The 18,288-nt window shown below is 44.8% G+C and overlaps 1 protein-coding gene across 5 annotated transcripts in view; it reads right to left on the reverse strand.

Annotated features, from left to right (window-relative positions):
- Positions 1-2,430: 2,430 nt before the first annotated feature.
- Positions 2,431-18,288, reverse strand: part of Stim1 (stromal interaction molecule 1) — a 157,930-nt gene continuing 142,072 nt past the window's right edge. For 2 of the 5 annotated variants that reach the window (XM_013116343.3, XM_013116342.3), the window contains exons 9-14: positions 14,084-14,251; positions 13,471-13,571; positions 12,794-13,029; positions 11,201-11,293; positions 8,833-8,899; positions 2,431-4,296 (exon numbers count right to left, since the gene is read on the reverse strand). In XM_013116343.3, coding sequence (XP_012971797.1) covers positions 3,780-4,296; positions 8,833-8,899; positions 11,201-11,293; positions 12,794-13,029; positions 13,471-13,571; positions 14,084-14,251 — 1,182 coding nt within the window. In that variant the 3' untranslated portion in view covers positions 2,431-3,779. Of the gene's footprint in view, positions 4,297-6,543; positions 6,581-8,832; positions 8,900-11,200; positions 11,294-12,793; positions 13,030-13,470; positions 13,572-14,083; positions 14,252-18,288 lie in introns of all 5 variants that reach the window. The other 3 variants (XM_013116345.3, XM_005074062.4, XM_005074061.4) reach the window with 3 other exon arrangements.

The raw sequence follows: 18,288 nt of genomic DNA on the forward strand, positions 1-18,288 counted from the left end.
GGAGTAGCATTACCAGGTGTGGCCTTGTTGGAAGAAGTGTGTCACTGTGTGGGCAGGCTGTGAGGTCTCTTTTACTCAATTTGCCTCAGTGTGACTGTCAGTTGACATCCTGTTGCCTCCAAGATGCAGGACTCTCAGCTTCTCCAGCACTAGATCTGCCTGCATCCTGCCATGCGTGGTGACAAAGGACTGAGCCTCTGAAATGTAAGCAATCAAATGCTTCCTTTATAAATGTTGCCGTGGTCATGGTGTCTCTTCACAGCAATAAAAAAGCCTTAACTAAAACATACCCCTTGCCCTGAAAGGTCCCATGGGAAAGCACCCAACCCAGTTCTAGAAACTCAGGGTCCAAAATGTCCCAGCTAACTGCATGTTCTTAGCTTGCTGGCTTCCCTCTGCAGCTGCCAACCAGTATGCAGTTCTTCTGTGCTGTCCTTAAAAACTCCCTGTACTGTGCATTTGAGGCTACTCTGCGAGAAGTGTTTCTCTCCAGGCAGTCACCAGCTTCATATAAACTCTCACTTTGAACTTTAGTCGCCTGAATGGTCTCTGGTTTTTGCCCCATAACAAAGAGGATACCAATATAGCAGTGATTCCATGCTTGAGAATGGACTGGAGCCATGGCAAAATTCTTACGAGAGACCCCTCCATGCTAAACGAGAACTGCTGAGAACTGAGACTCTGCAGGTCACGTGAAGCTAGTAACCTCCTCACAGCCCCAGAAAAGGCATGTTAAAACGTCTCACAGCAAAGCTACTTACCTTCGTGCCTTTGTCTCATAGTTTTCTATAGACCGTAAAAAACTACCAGCATGTTAGAGAACAGGATGGAGTTATTTTTTCTCCCCAGTGGCAAAACTATAAATAAATCCATTTCCTGTTACAAACTTCTGTTTGCTAATTTTTGAAATAAGGAGAAATAAGATGATAGGTTTATGGACCTAAGAATGGATGGGGTTTACAGGAGGAAATGAATGACAGCCAAGTACCTGCCAGACATGCATGTGAATGCCAATATGAACTCATACTTTATGCAACCAATATATGCTTTTAGGAAAAAGATAGGGCCATCAAGCTGCAGTGAGCTATCCACTCCACCTGCACCTGTAGTACTGATGGCACCTGTTTGGACATGGTCACAGGTGAGGATGTGCCTGGGAGTGAGTTTAGGTCTGGGGTCCCAGCAGGTGGCTCTCCGGTTGGGTCTCAGGATCCTCTGCAGATCCTTACAGCAGGAACCTGCAGCAGGCATCTGCTTCTTCTGTAAGTGACTTCTCCCCAAAATAAATTATATTTAACATTTGAACCTAGTCCTGTGAATCATTATCTGTGCCTCCACATCAAGGTGATAAGGCATTTACCACCAAGTCTGACAATTGGAGTCTAACCCCCCAGTGCCCACATGAAGCAAAGAACCAACTACCACAAGTTGTTCTGACTTCCACACACAGGCTATGGCACACACAGGCATATGATAAATAAGTGTACTTTTTCCCCTTTAAGATGGCTCAAAAGTAGAATTATCAAATGAATAGAGTGGCATACACCTGTAATCCTAGGATTTGAGAGGTGGAGGGGGGTATTAGGGGCTCAAGGCCAGACTCATCTACATGGCAAGTTCAAGGCCACCTTGGGATACATAAGACCCTGACTTTAAAAACGTTTTTTAAAGGAAAGAAAAAAAAAAAAAGGACTGTCAGATTTAATAAAGATGAACCCCAAATATTGTGTAAGACATGATTATATTAAAAGATCTTCACCTGAAACTCAAATTTACCTAGGTATCCTATGTTTTATTATCTCTCAGCCAGAGAGCTTCTGGAGTCTCGTTCACCCCTGGCAAATGAAGAATAGTTTCTTTATCTCTTTTATGTTTTTAAAAATATTTATTCATAGGCCAGGCAGTGGTGGCGCACGCCTTTAATCCCAGCACTCCGGAGGCAGAGGCAGGCGGATCTCTGTGAGTTCGAGGCCAGGCTGGACCGACAGCCTCGAAAACAATACAGAGAAACCCTGTCGTCTCATAAAAAACAAACAAACAAAAAAAATTATTCATTTATTTAGGCTAGGTATGATATAACTTTAATCCCAGGGAAGCAGAGAAAGGCAGATCTCTGAGTTCGAGGCCAGCCTGGTCTATAGAGCAAGTTCCAGGACAGCCATGACTACCCAGGGACACCCTGTCTCAAGAGAAACCAAAAGTGTTTTCTGTGTTCCTCTCTGTGCATGCACATCACAGCTCCTGTGTGCAAATTAGAGGGCAACTTTCATATTTGGTTCTGACCTTCCACCATGTGAGTCTCAGGAATGAAACTCTGGATCTCTAAGGCTTAATGTCAAATGCCCTAACCCACTGAGCGGTTTCACCAGCCCCTTCATCCCTTTTGTTAAGCCACAGAAAACACAAAGAGAAAGTCACAGCCAGCAGAGGTTAAAATCTCCTACATGCTTTATTGGATTTCAAAGAATCTTATGAAATAACACAGAAAAACCCATGTGAGGGTGTCCAGGGGGGCTACAAGGCAGTCTAGAGCCTAGCACCCACCTGAGACCAGCCCCAGCTGCACCCAACCCAGGCCCAAACTAGGATCTCAGGGCAAAGGCATAACAGAATGGGGCAGAAGGAAAAATACCTTTACAGCCATAGCAAAAACAGGTAAAGGAGAGTTGTCTGGAAGATGGGAGGCGTGAGGGGAGAAGTGGTCACACAGCAGCCTTCACACATGTACCATCTTCCTTCATCAGCCCCTCCCCAAAACAGTTGTGTCTGTTTTGAGCCTCTGGCCCAGGCTATACAGTAACAATGAAAATGGAGTCTGACAAAGGAGGGTGCTGTGCAGGCACTTGGGAAATTCAGGAGACTTCTTTTATTTTTTACTTTAAAACTGTCTTTTGGTTCAAATACAACATCCTTGCCCAGGGCTCCACAAGAGCCCTGTGTCATGACTGTGGCTCCCATAGCCAAGGGAGCCAGTTGTCCTGAGCCCCAGCCGTATTGATGCTTGAGGAGTTTCAGGGCAGCACCTCGTAAGAGACACACTCCTGCAGTGTAGGGGAGTAGAGGTAAGAGGACGGCAGAAGTGGGCAGGACAAGAGAAAACGGCAAGTGCCTTACAGCCCACAGCTTTGGCATCTACTCATCCTCCAACTACGACAAGTCTCTCCCCATCAATACAAGCCTGGCCTCTCTCAAAACTCTGGTGACTTGTTCCCTGGGAGCTGGTTCACTCCCTGAATGGAGCCCTGGAGATCCAAATGAGCTCCAAGATGAGGTTCCCTCCAGCCCATTACACTTCCATAGAACAAACCTCAGAGATTAGGACCTTGGCCCAGTCTGGGGTAAGCAGAATGATTACGAGTTGGATGAAGAGATCTGAGGTAAGGTGTCAGAAGTTACCCCTCCTATCTTCCCACAACTGCTAGGAAAGTTGGGGAATAATGGGGCAGAGGAGCCTGAAAGCAGGGGACAGAAACAAAAGCAAACCTCAAAACTGGAAGAGCAGAGATAAGTAGAGCTGGGAACTGGGGACAGCACTAGGACATGCACTGGAGTGGAGAGCGTGTGACAGCAGCAGCCATGGTTTGGAGGGCAGGCCGGCCTCGGTGGTCAGTTAATAAATAATGATGAAGGGCCAAGGATGAGTGGGGCAGGTATGTACAGTGCCCTGGGCCAGCCCCTCCATGCCCACTCTGGGGGCTGGATTTCTCAAAGAAAGGAAGGGGGAGAAGGCAGAAAACCCAGGGAAGGACAGGCTGTCTCAACACTGCACTCTATCCTGCCTACTTCTTATGAGGCTTCTTAAAAATTTTGAGTGGAAACTTCTTCCTGCCTGGGCTAGAGTCTGTCTCCTCACCAATAGAACCATTATCCTCCTCAGCCACAGCCTTCTTGCCAGCCAAGTGGGGAATTCGTGTGTTTCGGCTACCCTGCAGGGCTCTGCTGTCCCCAACTGGTGAAGGTGTGTCTGGATCTGGGGAACTGGCGCTATGAGAATGGGAAGAATCCAAAAGTGGGGAGCCACCAGGTGGGCCTGAAGGATTCAGCTCCATCAGGCTGTGGGCCTTGTCTAGACCATGGTTCAGCGCCAGTAATGCCTTCTTGGACAGAGCAGGACTGTCAGGCAGTTTCTCCACCAGAGATCCTGGATGGACCCCCTCAATCAGCCGATGGCTGCCATTGGAAGGCATAGCACTGAGAGCCTCATCTGCAGCACGGCCCATCTGAGGAGGCTTGGGAGCCATACGCTGGCGGTCACTCATGTGGAGGGAGGACTCCGAATCGGAATGGGTCAAATCCCTGAAAGATATAGGACAGAGAAGAAAAAGGAACATAGAATATAGGGAAATAGAGAGAAGAAAAAAGAGAGGAAAAGTAGGATTATGGAGGGAAAAAGTAGGTAGAAACAGGAAAAAGGGAATAATGATGAAAAGAGACAAAAAAGAAACAAAAACAAATGTTATTATATGTCGTCATTGTCAGGCAAACAGTTTTACAATGTCTGGGCCCCATCGCTGCTAAATACCAAGGTGCTACACTGATAGAAACCATAGGCTCAAATTCCAAAGGCATCCTCTTCAATAACCTGCCTTCCCATAGCTGGTAAAGTTTCTTAGGACTCAACCCTAAGCTACCATAGAAGCTGCATGTTACTCTGAATCATCATTTTCCAAGCCTTCCTCCCTCCTACTTAATTCCATCACACCTGGGATACATGCAGTCTGGGTCAGGCTCCAAAGAAAAGGACACATGCAGTCAGCGGGGCTGACCAAGGCTGGGGAGGAGAAGTTAGAAGAGCCTTGCAAACAATCCCTCATTCATCCCAAAGGCCAAGATGTTGCCTCTTCCTCCCCTCTCACAGGATTCTTAGAATGCCATGGGGAAGTTCTGCAGAGTTCAAATCAAAGCAGGAAGTGTGGGGTTTGGTTCAGAGTTATGCTGACAGGGGGAACGTAGAGAGGCATAGGAAGACAAAACATTGGCCTTTAAGGTACAGGGGTTGAGAAGAGCTCTAGACTCTTCTGTATGATTTTAGATAAAGTCATCTAACTTTGTTGAGCCTCAATTTTTGCCCAATGAAGATTCTATCAAGCTAATTATCTTACAAGACTGTTTGGAGGAACAAAACTGTTAACAAAACACTTGGAAATTGCAAAGTGTTGCAGAAGTAAAGGCAACGAAATCAGCCAACCTGAAAGGCCAATATGGGACCAGTCATAAGAGGCTTTCTTTGCAGGTCTGAATTATGGGATCATGACATTACACATTAGACATATATGCAGAGTCTAGTTCAGGGACTAGAAATCTTTTAAGGGCGTGGCTGAGCCCAGGAAGGCCAATCCCAAATGCCACTGCTCCTGCCTCTATAACAAAGAGGTAAATATTAGGAAACCCTGTCAATCTTGAATTCCCCTTCACTTTCCTAGAGGCCTGAGAGCCCACAACAGAGGCAGAGGAGAGGGATGAAGGAAAAGTACAAACATCTGAGTCAGAAGAGAAGGAGAGGAAACATAGGACCAGGTAAGAAGGAAGTCAGGGGTCAAAGGTTAAAAAAGGCACTAGCCCTCTGAAACAGGCAAAAGTAAAGGGGTTGGCTCATAGCTACTGTAGGTTTTTTTTCTCAAGGAACAACTAACAAAACAGCAATTCCATGGGCCAGTACCTTCCTGTTTGCAGGTGGAAGGGAAACAATGCTAGCTCCAGCTCCACTACTACAAATACTGCTTCAGCCACATAATCTACTGTCTACAAATATTCAGTATCCCATTTGGCTTTATATATCTGATACTGGTCCTTGCTTCTACCTAAATGTGCCTTCACCATGTGCACATCTGTAGTCCCAGTATTTGGGAGGCTAAGGCAGAAGAACTACCCCAAATCTAAGGCAAATCTTCTGTACATACATAGTGAGCTCCAGGTTGAACAGTCAGGGATATATAAAGATAACCATGTTTCAAAAACAAAATAAATTAAGTAAAATGCTGGCATGGTACCACACACCTCTACTCCTACCAGTTGGGAAGTAGAGACATGGGGTTCAGGAGTCAAAAATTACCCTTATCTACATAGCAAGTTTGAGGCCAGCCACAACTGTATCATAAACAATAAAAAGTGTCCTTGTTTCTCTAAACACATAACCATCCTCCCCATAAACATAAACCACTAAGAACGTGTCAAGACATTCTGAGACACCGCACTAAAAATGGTGGCTTTTTTAAACTGAGGAGGTAAGGATCTTAGCAATTTCTACTTTTATAGCACTAAGGAAAGGAGATAAAAAGGCTTGGCCCTCCCCAGCCTCACTTCCCCTGACCCACAGTCCTGAACTTGTTCTTGATCCTCACCCTTCCAGGCCTCCCTCATCAATTAAATGCAAAGAACTCCATAGAAATATAAGAACCTAGGAGAAAGTCTTAGTAGATATAAGAGGAAAATGGTCCATTAAGGCACGCTCACCTTCCCTCCCTGAACTTCTGAGACCTTCTGGCCAGAGTTATCCCTCCCCAAAGGCTAGGCTGCCTTGGACTCCCATCCCAAGCTACTAACCTTACTAGAGAGCCTGTTTGCCTTTAGAGATGATCCTCTGGTGCATGGTGCAAAAGAAAATGAAGCAGTGAACAGGCCAGGTGAATTCAGGCACTACCCTCCCCTTCCTCCCCACTGCCCTCAGCTTAGACCTACGAGCATGAAATTACAGCAACCCCTAGTTTCCCCAACCCATTCCAGGCTCCTCAGTAAGTATGGTGAGGAGTGGTCTCTCTTCCCAAACTTCCAGATGAAAATGAGGAGGAGAGTGAAAATGGACAGCTCTGCTGAGCAATAATCCCAGTTATGGCAGTTCCTTCATGGAAGCAAAAGGAGCAGCCCTCAAGGATAACCACCTAAAGGTACATGAAGCAAAGGTAGAGAGATGGGTAGCCACAGTGAGGCTGGACAAAAGGAAATCAACAGAGTGAGCAGGCTGTAGCTCAGCAACAAGGACTGGGCCAAAGTCACAATTTCGGGGATGAGAGGTATGTCCAAAGGTAAGTCCTTTCTCACAGCACCCTAAGCTTGTCCCATACAAGGTTAAGGTTACTACCTCTGATCTTAGCCTAACATTTTGACATACTAGCAGTGAAAGAATGAGCTGCCAGATCAGGCTGAGGAGAAACTTTCAACTGTTTTCTAGGTCACTTACTGAGACCTTGCAGAAGAACATGTGCCCTGAAAGAAAAGTCATGTTCTACTCTCTACTCTGTCTTAATTATCTCTGCGACCTGGGAAAAACTGCCCCTTCAGAGCCTTAACAAATAAGTATTAAAATACCTGCTTAAAATTTTTCCCCAAATTTCAAATCTGTATTTCTTCTCCTGTAGTGTAATTCCATAAAGGCTGTGCTCATTTACTCAGTCAAGCTAAAAGCCTAGGGGTCAAACTAGATTCTTCTTTCTGTACCTCTAGCCAGTTACAAGAGAATCATCATCCCATGCCAAAATCTCTGTACTTCCCCAAGCAGTATGCTGCAATGCCTCAAAACTCCTTAGTCTTCTCTTTCCTTCCTGCATACAGAACACTAACGTGTTATTTCTAAATAGAAAGACTTTAATTTTTATTTCATTACACATATTTATTTTGTGTATGTGCACAGATGTAAAGGTCAGAGGGCAACTTCCAGGGGTTGGCTCTTTTCTTCTACCATGTGGACTTTTGGGTTCAAAGTCAGGTCATCAAACTTAGCAGGGAGCACTTGTAATTACCCCAAGTCCTCTAAAATGGAAATATAGTCAATTTTCTTTCATTTAGAAACCTTTTTATGGTGCTCCATTTCTGAAAAGATAAAGGCCAAACCCTTAGCCTTTCTGAACTTTTCATCATTCTGACCTCATCTATCACTCCTTCCCTCCAACACATATGCAGGAGTTTCACTACAAATATGTATGTTCTTACACTCCCATTCCTCCGCACATAACTTTCCCTCAGCTAGAACACTATTTCCTTTCTCTATGCATAGGGTTTTATCACCAATGTCATCTCTTTGTGAAGCATTCCACCTAGATCCACATTGTTAGTCATTCCTCCTTCCTCAGTACCCCAGAGCACTTAGAAAGTCAGTTCATAAAGTATTTGTGTGCCTTTCCCAGATAAGACTACACGTCATGATTACTGGGATGGCATCTTATTATCTAGGAATCCCCATGTTCAGAAAAACACAGAGTACATTTGTTTAAGGAGTAAAGGAAACGAGATAACTGAGCTGAGAGTACATAATTTAAACAAGTGTTATAGGATCGTGAGGGAAGAGGACAGTTACTCATTTTTAGAGTCAGAAAACCTCAAACAGCAAAGGGAAGACAGGTGTAGGAAATTAAGTTGACCTTAATAAGGAATCCCAGAACTGAGATAGGAAAGGACAAGGGAGAAGATTCCCCATCACACCTCCCAGAGGTCAACAGGCAGCAGGCAGCAGGCAGAGGCCAAGGTAAAAGCAGTAGGAAGGGAAGGAAGAAAGAGAAGAGAGACAGCTGATACCCCAAGCTCTCTGAATGGCCAGACATCACAGCAATGTTGTCAGAAGGGGTTGGGTCAGGGTAGGGATCCATCTGGAGGAAATAGGAAGTGCTGTGGTGATAATAAGCAGGGTGAACATGGACGGTGTTGATGGTGGTGGTGGTGGTGGTGGAGGTGGTGGTGGCGATGGTGGTGGTGGAGGAGGAGCAGGAAGAAGAAGCAGAGGCAGATGCAGGGCCGGTCCCGTGGCCTTCAGAACTGAAAGACTGTCCCGATGAAAGGCTACGCATTCGCCGCAGAGACACCCGGCTTGTCAAGAAGTGGCCAGCCTCGCCCTCTACCAACCTCTGAGATCCCAGGCCAAGCTGTGGCTCCGTCAGGCGCTGCCGAACACTGCTCTGCAGGCTGGGGGCTGCAAGGAGAGCAGAGAAAGTATAAGGATTGGCCAACCCAGGTTGGATGCAGGCAAGCAGGAACCCATAAAGATATGCCTGCTAGATACCTCTCTGGACCTTTGATACCCAATCCAGGGAGAAGGATACCACCTCCCAGAAACCTCCCACTGTGGGACCTGGAAGGATGGGAGATTGTAGATGAAGTGCCCGGGTCAGTGGAAGGAGACCTAAGGCCAGTGTCACTATAAGGGGAAGCAGAAAGGCAGTTAGTGGGAGGACACAGGCAGGGCAGTATAGGACAGGGACTTGGAGCAAGGTCCGGGAGAGCAGCAAGAACCAGCCTTTCCTTTTAAACTAATCTCAGCAAATAATCCACAACACAGACAAGGACTTACACACAAGCAGGTTCATTGGATCATTATTAATAGTTGTATGGAAGGATACATAAAGGTGGGATGATGAAAAAAATGAAAATACATCTATTTGCCTGGAGTCAGCAGAGATACTAAAAGTGATGTTTCTAAAAAAATATTTTTAGATTAAAATCAAGAACATGGAAGATACTTATTAAAATGCTCTGTAGCTGGAGGTAGTAGGACATAACTGTAATCTCAGTACTTGACAGGCCAAGGCAGGAGGAGTATGAGTTAGAAGTCAACAGACTATAAAGTGAGCTAGAGGTTGGCTGGGCTGTATAATGAGACCCTGTTTCAGAAAACAAAAATAAACAAACAAAAAACAAACATCAAAAACTTTCAAGGGACGAAGAAGGATAACAATTTTAATGAAATACCCTTGAACTTTGTAACACAAAACACTAAAGTTTGAACCCAAGCCATTCTACTTCTAGCTGTGGCCCAAAACCACCTACATTATCATTTTAATCCACATCTGTAAAATTCTGTGGGGCAGCCGGGCGGTGGTGGCGCACGCCTTTAATCCCAGCACTCGGGAGGCAAAGGCAGGCGGATCTCTGTGAGTTCGAGGCCGGGCTGGACTGACAGCCTCCAAAACAATACAGAGAAACCCTGTCTCGTAAAACCAAAAAAAAAAAAAAATTCTGTGGGGCTGTTCTGAGACTTTCAAGTAGCACCTCCAAAATATCTACACAGGTCACTGTACTCAATAAATATTTTAGTCACTTTTTAAAAATTCACAAGAGGAGGAAGGAGAAATGTCCCATCTGTTAACAGTATGTTCTGCTCTTGAAGAGGATTCAAATTCAGTTCCCAGCACCCTTTGAGCAACTCACAACTGCCTGTAACTCCAGTTCCAGGATCTAATGCCCTCTTCTGGACCCTGCGGGTACTGCACGTGTGTGCACTGCACTCATGTGCACAAACCCAAACTCACATATCATATAATTTCAAATAAAAATAAAATCTCTTAAATTGACTGAAAAATGTAAGAAAAAGTATTCAGCTATGGTGAGACAATGAACGCCTTTTGGGGGGGTTGTTTTAGTTTTTGGAGACCGGGTTTTTCCATGTAGTCCTGGCTATCCCAGAATTCACTTTATAGACTATGCTGGCCTCAAACTCAAAGATCCACCTGCCTTTGTCTCCTGAGTGCTGAGATTAAAGGCATGTGCCACCATACGCAGCATGAATGCATTTTAAAAATTCACACACACAAAAAAGCCTTTCCACATTTCCTCTAATACATACATATACAATGACCTAGCTTCTAGATCAGTGCTAGGATAATTATCATCCTGACCAGGGCACCAGGTAACTTATGGATGTGCCAGAACATGTCTTTGGGTTCAATCCCTGCTCCAACTTAAAAAAAAAAAAAAGATACTTATTCCTTAAAAGCTGAAGAAAGTCAGAGGTTATTAGGGTGGCAGAGTTTACAAGGCCAACCCATGGAAAGAACACAATCCCACAGTGTGGAGTTAGGCGGCAGGGCTTATACAGCTGGTAACCTTCAAAGCAAGAACTGCTTGAAGGAAGGGAAGAGGGTGGGAGTAGAAACCGGGAGAAAAGGGAAGAAACACGAAAAAGAGGAAAAAAGGAGTGTTCTTTCCTTTCCTTTCCCTCCCAGCCTAGCTGGAAGGTCCACTGGGACACCCATGGCTGGGTTGAAGGGAAAGGCCTAAGCTTCCATCACCATAGATGCTTTTTCTCCAATCCTCAGCTGAGCAGGCTGATTCTTATTACCCCCGAACCCCTCCCTCAGTTAGTAAGGACAGTGCTGAGGGGACAGAGGGAGCAGGCAGGGGTGTGAGGCAGGCAAGAGAAGGGGCCCATTGGATAGGAGTGTTGGTTTAGTTCCAAAAGTCGGAAAAATAAAAGCCCCAAAGGGGCTCCTCAAACCCGGGTATTTCCAGAGGGACTGATCATCCGAGCCGGCGGATGTAGAGCAGAGAGAGCGGTCACTGAACCTACGCCCCATCAGCCAGGCAGCATCTAGGGTCAACAGCCAGGCCAAAAGGAGAAGAGAATCTGATTTATGAAGGGTTTTGGCCTTTCTATCAATGGGATACAGGAAGGGCTGGGGACAGGGAATGAGTGGGGAGCAGAACCTTCAGAGCTAATGAAGGTTCCTTCTAACCTAGAGAGCTTTGGATACTTAAGACCAGTAACTTAGGATCCAGATTTGCCTACTAGTGACCTAAACCTTGTTAAGCCTTTGGCTAAAGACCTAACAAGATATTAGATCAAGCCAGGAATGGTGGCAAACACCTTTAATTCCAAGCACTTGGGAGGCAGGGGCAGGTAGATATCTGAGTTTGAGGCCAGCATGGCTCACACAGAGTCCAGGCAAGCCAGGGCTACCAAGAGTAAAGTTAGGCCAGCCAGCTACATAGTGAAAACCTGTCTCAAAAAACCAAAACCAAAAGCAAACAAAAAAGATATCAAATCAAGGAAACAAAGAGGCTTGGCCTATTGTACTATTGAAAAAATCCACATGGCACTAACATGTTTATACTCTCAACACTTGGTTGGGTGGAAATCAGAGGATTACCAGAAATCAAGGTTAGCCTGAACTAAACAGCAAGTTCCAGGATCAGTTCATTAAAAAGGACATTTACAAATAACCTTTGTCTGAAATATAAATTTGGCCTGCAGGGGAGGCAGGGAATGTATATGGCCTCCTGAAGTGAGATCCTAAACCAGGCCTGCAATGCCCTCTGTCCTGGCAAGGTATGGACCTAAGATAATACCTTTACCATAGATATGCTTAATTTACCTAGCTAAAATAATCCCCACCCAAACAAAACTTCAGCTGTGGACCAGAAGGGGAGGCACTAAAGCATTCGCACGGAACGCTGGCTCTTGGGCTGTCCTCTACTAAGCTCTCATCACCTTTGGGGTAAAGAAGAAAGAAGAAACAAACAGGAGTGGGGGTGGCAGGAGTCCAAGTTTGGTGGCTAGTCAGACATACTTATACAGGAGTTCCCTCCTGGGAAAGAATGCCTCCCAGCTTGGAGACTTTAGGGACAGACCACTCTAAAGAACTGCTACTATATGGGGTTCCCACGCAGAAAGACAAGGAAAAGAGACATCATTCTATTCACCTGCTTTAGTAATTAAGAATAAGAAACATAATGTGAAATAAACACAAATAATCCAAATGCATATTATTTTACACTATAAATAAAAGTCTCTAAAGAGGATAATTTTTGCACAAAGGTAGATAGTAGGAAAAAGAAAAAGGAGAGCTAAACAAAAACAGAATAAAGAAAGACACATAGACACAGGACAGAGAAGGCATATAGCAAGGGGGAAAAAATAACACTAAAAGGACAGCTATAAAGAAATATCTTAATGTGAACTGTTTTATTAACCAATGACAGGAGCTGACTTCTTTCCTGGTTATCCTCCCCAGTTGTGTAAGCACAGCAGAGGCCACAGACTTCTCATCTTGTGTACCAAAGGCTACTTCTCTACAAAGAGGTCACCTACACTGCATGGACAAGGGTGACACAATCTCCTCATCCATGTCATCCACGTCGTCAGTCATGATGAAGTGGGCAGGGTTAGGGCGAGTACTGCCCATCCAGCTGGGGTCTATGTTGAGGGCAGCCACCAAGGAGTGGATGCCAGGGTTATTGACAATCTGGAAGCCACAGAGGATCTCAATCTGCTGCCACCGGTGCAGACGCTCCCTCAGTGCTGCTGTCACCTCGCTCAGTGCTTGCCTGAAGACAGATGAAAGAGAACCGCAGGTGTAGACCATGTGGAAAACTCAATGAGAACAGGGTCACTTTTCAGAGAAACAAATTTGGGTATAGGCATGTATAAATAAAAACCACAATAAATTCATAAACTTTTTGTTTTGTTTTTCCAGACAGGGTTTCTCTGTGTAGCTTTGGAGTCTGTCCTGGAACTCGTTTTGTAGACCAGGGTTGCCTCGAACTCACAGAGATCTGCCTGTGTCTGCCTCCCAAGTACTGGGATTAGAGTGTGTGCCACCACCACCAGGCAAATTCATAAATTTAAGAGCAAAGTGAGAGTTGGGTCAGGGCCTGGGCAGGAGACCAGAGATGTTACTCCATCTCAAGGAGATGGGATTGGGGTTAGAGGCCTCACCTCAACCTCTACGGATGGTCATTGTGGAGGTGATAACGGGTGCTACTTACTTAGCAGTTAAGATCTTATGATCCACATCATCCAGGGAGGAGCTGTGGGCCACATGGAAGGTACCAAAAAGAGTGTTTCTCTTCTTTTTTATTTTCTCAGCCTGCAAAGATGAAGCACCCAGCTTAAAGAGAGTATGGGGTCATAGTTGGAAGAAATAAGGCCTTCCTACAACTTGGTTCCCATCCTCCTAACATGACTAAAGCTTCACAAGAAAAGGAAGAGAAAGAAGAAAAGAGAAACGCGAAGTAAGGCAAGGGGAGGAAGCAGGTGGACTAGAGGGAACTGACGGAGAAGGAAAGGGCTCCAGTGTCAGTACCCAAGCCCGGAGGACTTCTATTCCGGTGGCACTGGGAAAGCCGAGGAAGCTTGCCCTCTGCGCACTCCCATTTGCTTTAGCATGCCCACAAGACAGGAGGGAGTACCCTATACTCAATCCCTTCTCCAAACATTAGCAAGTGTACGTTAGAAAAAACCAGAACCCACTGTCAATTATCTACTCACGCAAAGGGAGGGACAGGGAAAAACAGAGAAGAATGAGGGGAGGGGCGCAAAAACAAGAGGACAGGGAGGAGGGAGGAGAGCAAAGGGAGGCCACAGGAAAGCAGGCCTCACCCCCTCCTTGGCCACCAGCAGCTGCTTCTCAGCATTTTGCTTCTTGATGTTGTAGTACTGCACCTCCACCTCGTGCGTCAGCTGCAGCCACTTCTGAAGGGCCTCGGGAGCATACCAGGAGCTGTGTGATTCCAACTCCTTCTCTGCTTTCCGCAAGGCCTCCCGAACCTGAGAGGACATAGGAAGTGAGTCTGCTTGTTGACACTGAGACCCTCTCCAACACTGTACAATTCTTCACAACTCACAGTCCATACCAGCCTTACAACTCTTGCAGTAGGAAGAAATGACGATGATTGTTCTCTGAATTTCAGATACAAGAAAGTAAGCGGAGAAAAGAAAAACAGCCTATTTAAGATCACACTGTCAATAGTGCCAAGCAGAATTCAAATGGAGACTTTTTTCTTTTTTGCAGCAGCACACTTCTCTTTCCTATTACATATTACATCAGCTCATTCTCCCGATCACACAGTCAATCTCAGCCAGCCTTCCTGATCTCTTCAGGAATATATCTGTCACTGTGAGTTGGAGTCTGTGTGTGGGCCTTGAGACACCACAATGTGGGATGGAAAGATGCTCGGTTAAGCGCAATGGATGATCTTCCAGAGAACCTGGGTTCAGTTCCCAGCACCCACGGAGCAATTCACACCATCTGTAACTCCAGTTCCAGGGAATCTAACACACTCTTCTGGTTTCCTTGAACAGTGGGCACACATGTGGTATACAGACACAGATGCAGGCAAAATACTCATACACATTTAAAAAATAATAGCAGATTTAAAAAACATATCACAGGTGGTAGACAAAGTACTTGGTTGATAATCTAAATCTGGTGGATAGATAGACAAATCAGCAGTTAAGAGTGAATAGTGCACCAGGCATTGGTAGTGCACGCCTTTTATCCCAGCACTCGGGAGGCAGAGGCAGGCGGATCTCTGAGAGTTTAAGGCCACCCTGGTCTACAGAGTGAGTTCCAGGACAGCCAACAAACAATACAGAGAAACCCTGTCTTGAAAAACCAAAAAAAAAAAAAAAAGAGCATACAGTGCTCCTGCAGAGGACATGTTCAGCTCCTAGAACACATGAAGTAGCGCATAACTGCCTGTAACAGAGGTGCACATACCACAGTCCTCTGGAAGAGCAGCCGGTGCTCTTAACCAGTAACTCATCTCTACAGTTCTAGCTTTAGTTTTTTGAGGAAGGGTCTCGTGCAGCTCAGGGTGGCCTTGAATTTACTATATGATAGAAGCTGGTCTTGAACTTCTGGTCCTCCTTCCTCAGATGGGTAAGGCAAGAAGATCAGAAGTTCAAGGGCAGCCTGGGCAATATAGAAGACTCTAGTGGCAGGCCTTAATCTGAGGCACTATGGAGGATCCAAGGTTAGGAAAAAAAAATTCAAGGCAGTTTGAACTACAAAATGAATTCAAGCCTAGATTGATCTCTCTCTCTCTCTCTCTCTCTCTCTCTCTCTCTCTCTCTCTCTCTCTCTCTCTCTCTCTCTCTCTCTCTCACACACACACACACACACACACACACAGAGAGAGAGAGAGAGAGAGAGAGAGAGAGAGAGAGAGAGAGAGAGAGAGAATCTGTATCAAGTTTTTAAAAACTGTGCTAGAAATATACCTTAGTAGTCGAGTAGTTGCCTAGTTTATGCAAAGCTCTGGGTTCAAGTCATTTTATTCCTGGTTGCATTTGAGGGCTCATTTACATTGCTGAGTAATAATAAACTAAGTAAGTACTCTATAATTAATTTTTTCATTTCCTGTTGATAATCACTTTTTAGAATTTCTGATTTTATGTATAACACTACAATGGATGTAGTATTATTGAACATGTATCTTTTGGTGAGCATAAACGGTCATTTCTGTTGGGTATACAGTACTAGAGCTTGAAATGTGCTTCAGTGGTCCAGTGCTTGCTAACATGTAAATCCTAAGTTTGATCCCCAACATTGGAGGCAGAGAAGGGAGTAGGAAATGCTTAGTATTTTTCTACAATAGTTGTTCCTATCAATACTGCTACCACTGATGCATGGCTTCTATGTTTTTAGACATTGGGATAAACACAATGGTATTCCACTATTATTTTAACTTGCACTTAAAAAAACAATTAGCCATTTGATTTGTGAAGCTCTTCTCACTCAAATCCTTGGGTTAGAGAGATACAGAGTAGGAGTGCCTGAAGGTGGAAGGTGGATTTAAGCCTAGCTCTTCAGAACAGGCTTCAAACACCCGAACTGAACTATAGTCCAAATGGACGAACCTTGGCATTCCCTGAACTCCAGCATACTGGATTCTTGTGGTGATTTGAAAAAAAAATGGCCTCCAAAGGAAGTGACACACACTATTAGGAGGTGCAGCTTTATTAGAGTGGGTGTGGCCTTATTGGAGGAAGTGTGTGTGTCATTGTGGAGGTAGGCTTTGAGGTCTCATATATGATCAAGCTACACCCAGTATGTCAGTTTACTTCCGGTTGCCTGCACTTCCTGTAAAACTCTCAGCTCCAGAACCATGTCTATCTGCACACTGCTATGCCCCACCATGATGATAATGGACTACACCTCTGAAACTGTAAGCCACCCAGTTAAATGTTTTCCTTTATAAGAGTTAACATAGCCATGATGTCTCTTCACAGCAATAGAAACCCTAACTAAGACAGTTCTCATGAGTAAGTATAGCTTAGAGTAGTACTTGGAGCTAGAGGAACATTGTAAGATGGAGCCCTACCTTAACCATACCTTTACTAGATCCTGGTTGCAAGATTCAACCAGAATGAAAAGCAAGCCACGGAAGGGTTCATCACATGGGCGCATGCCAGAGCAGGAGTTGTGACTTCCATTTGCCCATCTGCACCACCACATCAAGCTCAGCATCAAGTACTGTGCTTACCACAGGGCGCACTGCTAAGTCTCAAAGCTGGCGGTGGTCCAGGTTCATTCCCACCAATCGCTCAGAGTCTACATGCTGCTGTGTGCACAGTTGATGATTATGTGCACTCTGGTGCACAGTCTCCCTGTCTTTTCTGAGCTGAACCAAACATCCTGCAACTCTAGAGGCCTTTCAGAGACACTTGATCCCTGTGACACCTGAGTATAAAGACAAAGATGGCATGGCAAATAACAAATAGCGCTCCAAGGGCTTCTGAATCTATATCAAGGGTATTATGTAAAGCCCACAGAGCCACATCCTAGGAGCCCTTGCTCAGTGATTTCTGCCTCTGATATACCAGCTCCTTGGTCAACAGGAGGTAGAGATTCTAATTTTATTTTTCCCCAGTTCACCTTAGCAGAGGGCAGCCATCAACTCAATATGCAGCAGTCATGACCTTGAATTCTCTTGATCCTCCTGCCCCTATTTCCTAAGGGTTAATTACAGGCCTATATCATAACTCCAGGTTGTTTTTTTTCTGATTTTGTTGTTGCTATTTCTGATACAGGGTTTCACTGGCCATATCCCAGACTGGCCTGGAACTTGGAGGGTCCTTCCTGTCTCAGCCATATTCTAAACTCACTGGGCCTTCACCTCTAGTTTTGTGAGATTTCTTTACCATTCATTTGTGCCTCTAGCTTCCCCCACCCCTGTATACTGATTTTCAAACTGCTTAATAGGGACTTGTTTGGTATTTTATATCTGTATGTGGTATATTGATAATAAAATAAAATTATTGCTAGACACTAAAAATAAAATAAAAACTTTGTGTTGTCTTTTCTTGTTTGTAAGAGTTCTTTATATACCCTCAATGTAAACGTGTGTGTGTATCTATATTATTTCCTCTCTGATTGTGGCTTGTCATTGTACTTTCTTTTTTAAAATATTCATTTTATGTGTATGAATGTTTTATCTGAATGTATATATGTCCATCATGTATGTGTCTGGTGCCCTCAGAAATCAGAAGAGAGGTTTGGACCCCCTAGAACTGGAGTTATAGATGATTGTGAGCCACCATTTGGGTGATGGGAATCAAACCTGCTCTTAACCCCCAGTCATCTCTCCAAACCTGTTTGGGGTGTTGTCTTGTTTTCTTTTTTGAGACAGGGTCTCACTATATACCTCTGGCTGGTCTGGAACTTACAGAGATCCATGAGTGCTGGGAATAAAGGTGTGCAGCCCCACACCCACTGGTTTTTGTTTTTTTACTTGTTTGTTTTTGCTTTCTTAGACTACTGTGTAATGGAAATCAATCATCAATCATGACATGCAACATGA

This window comes from Mesocricetus auratus, unplaced genomic scaffold (genome assembly GCF_017639785.1).
Source record: "Mesocricetus auratus isolate SY011 unplaced genomic scaffold, BCM_Maur_2.0 Super-Scaffold_4256, whole genome shotgun sequence".
Classification (NCBI taxonomy): Eukaryota; Metazoa; Chordata; class Mammalia; order Rodentia; family Cricetidae; genus Mesocricetus; species Mesocricetus auratus.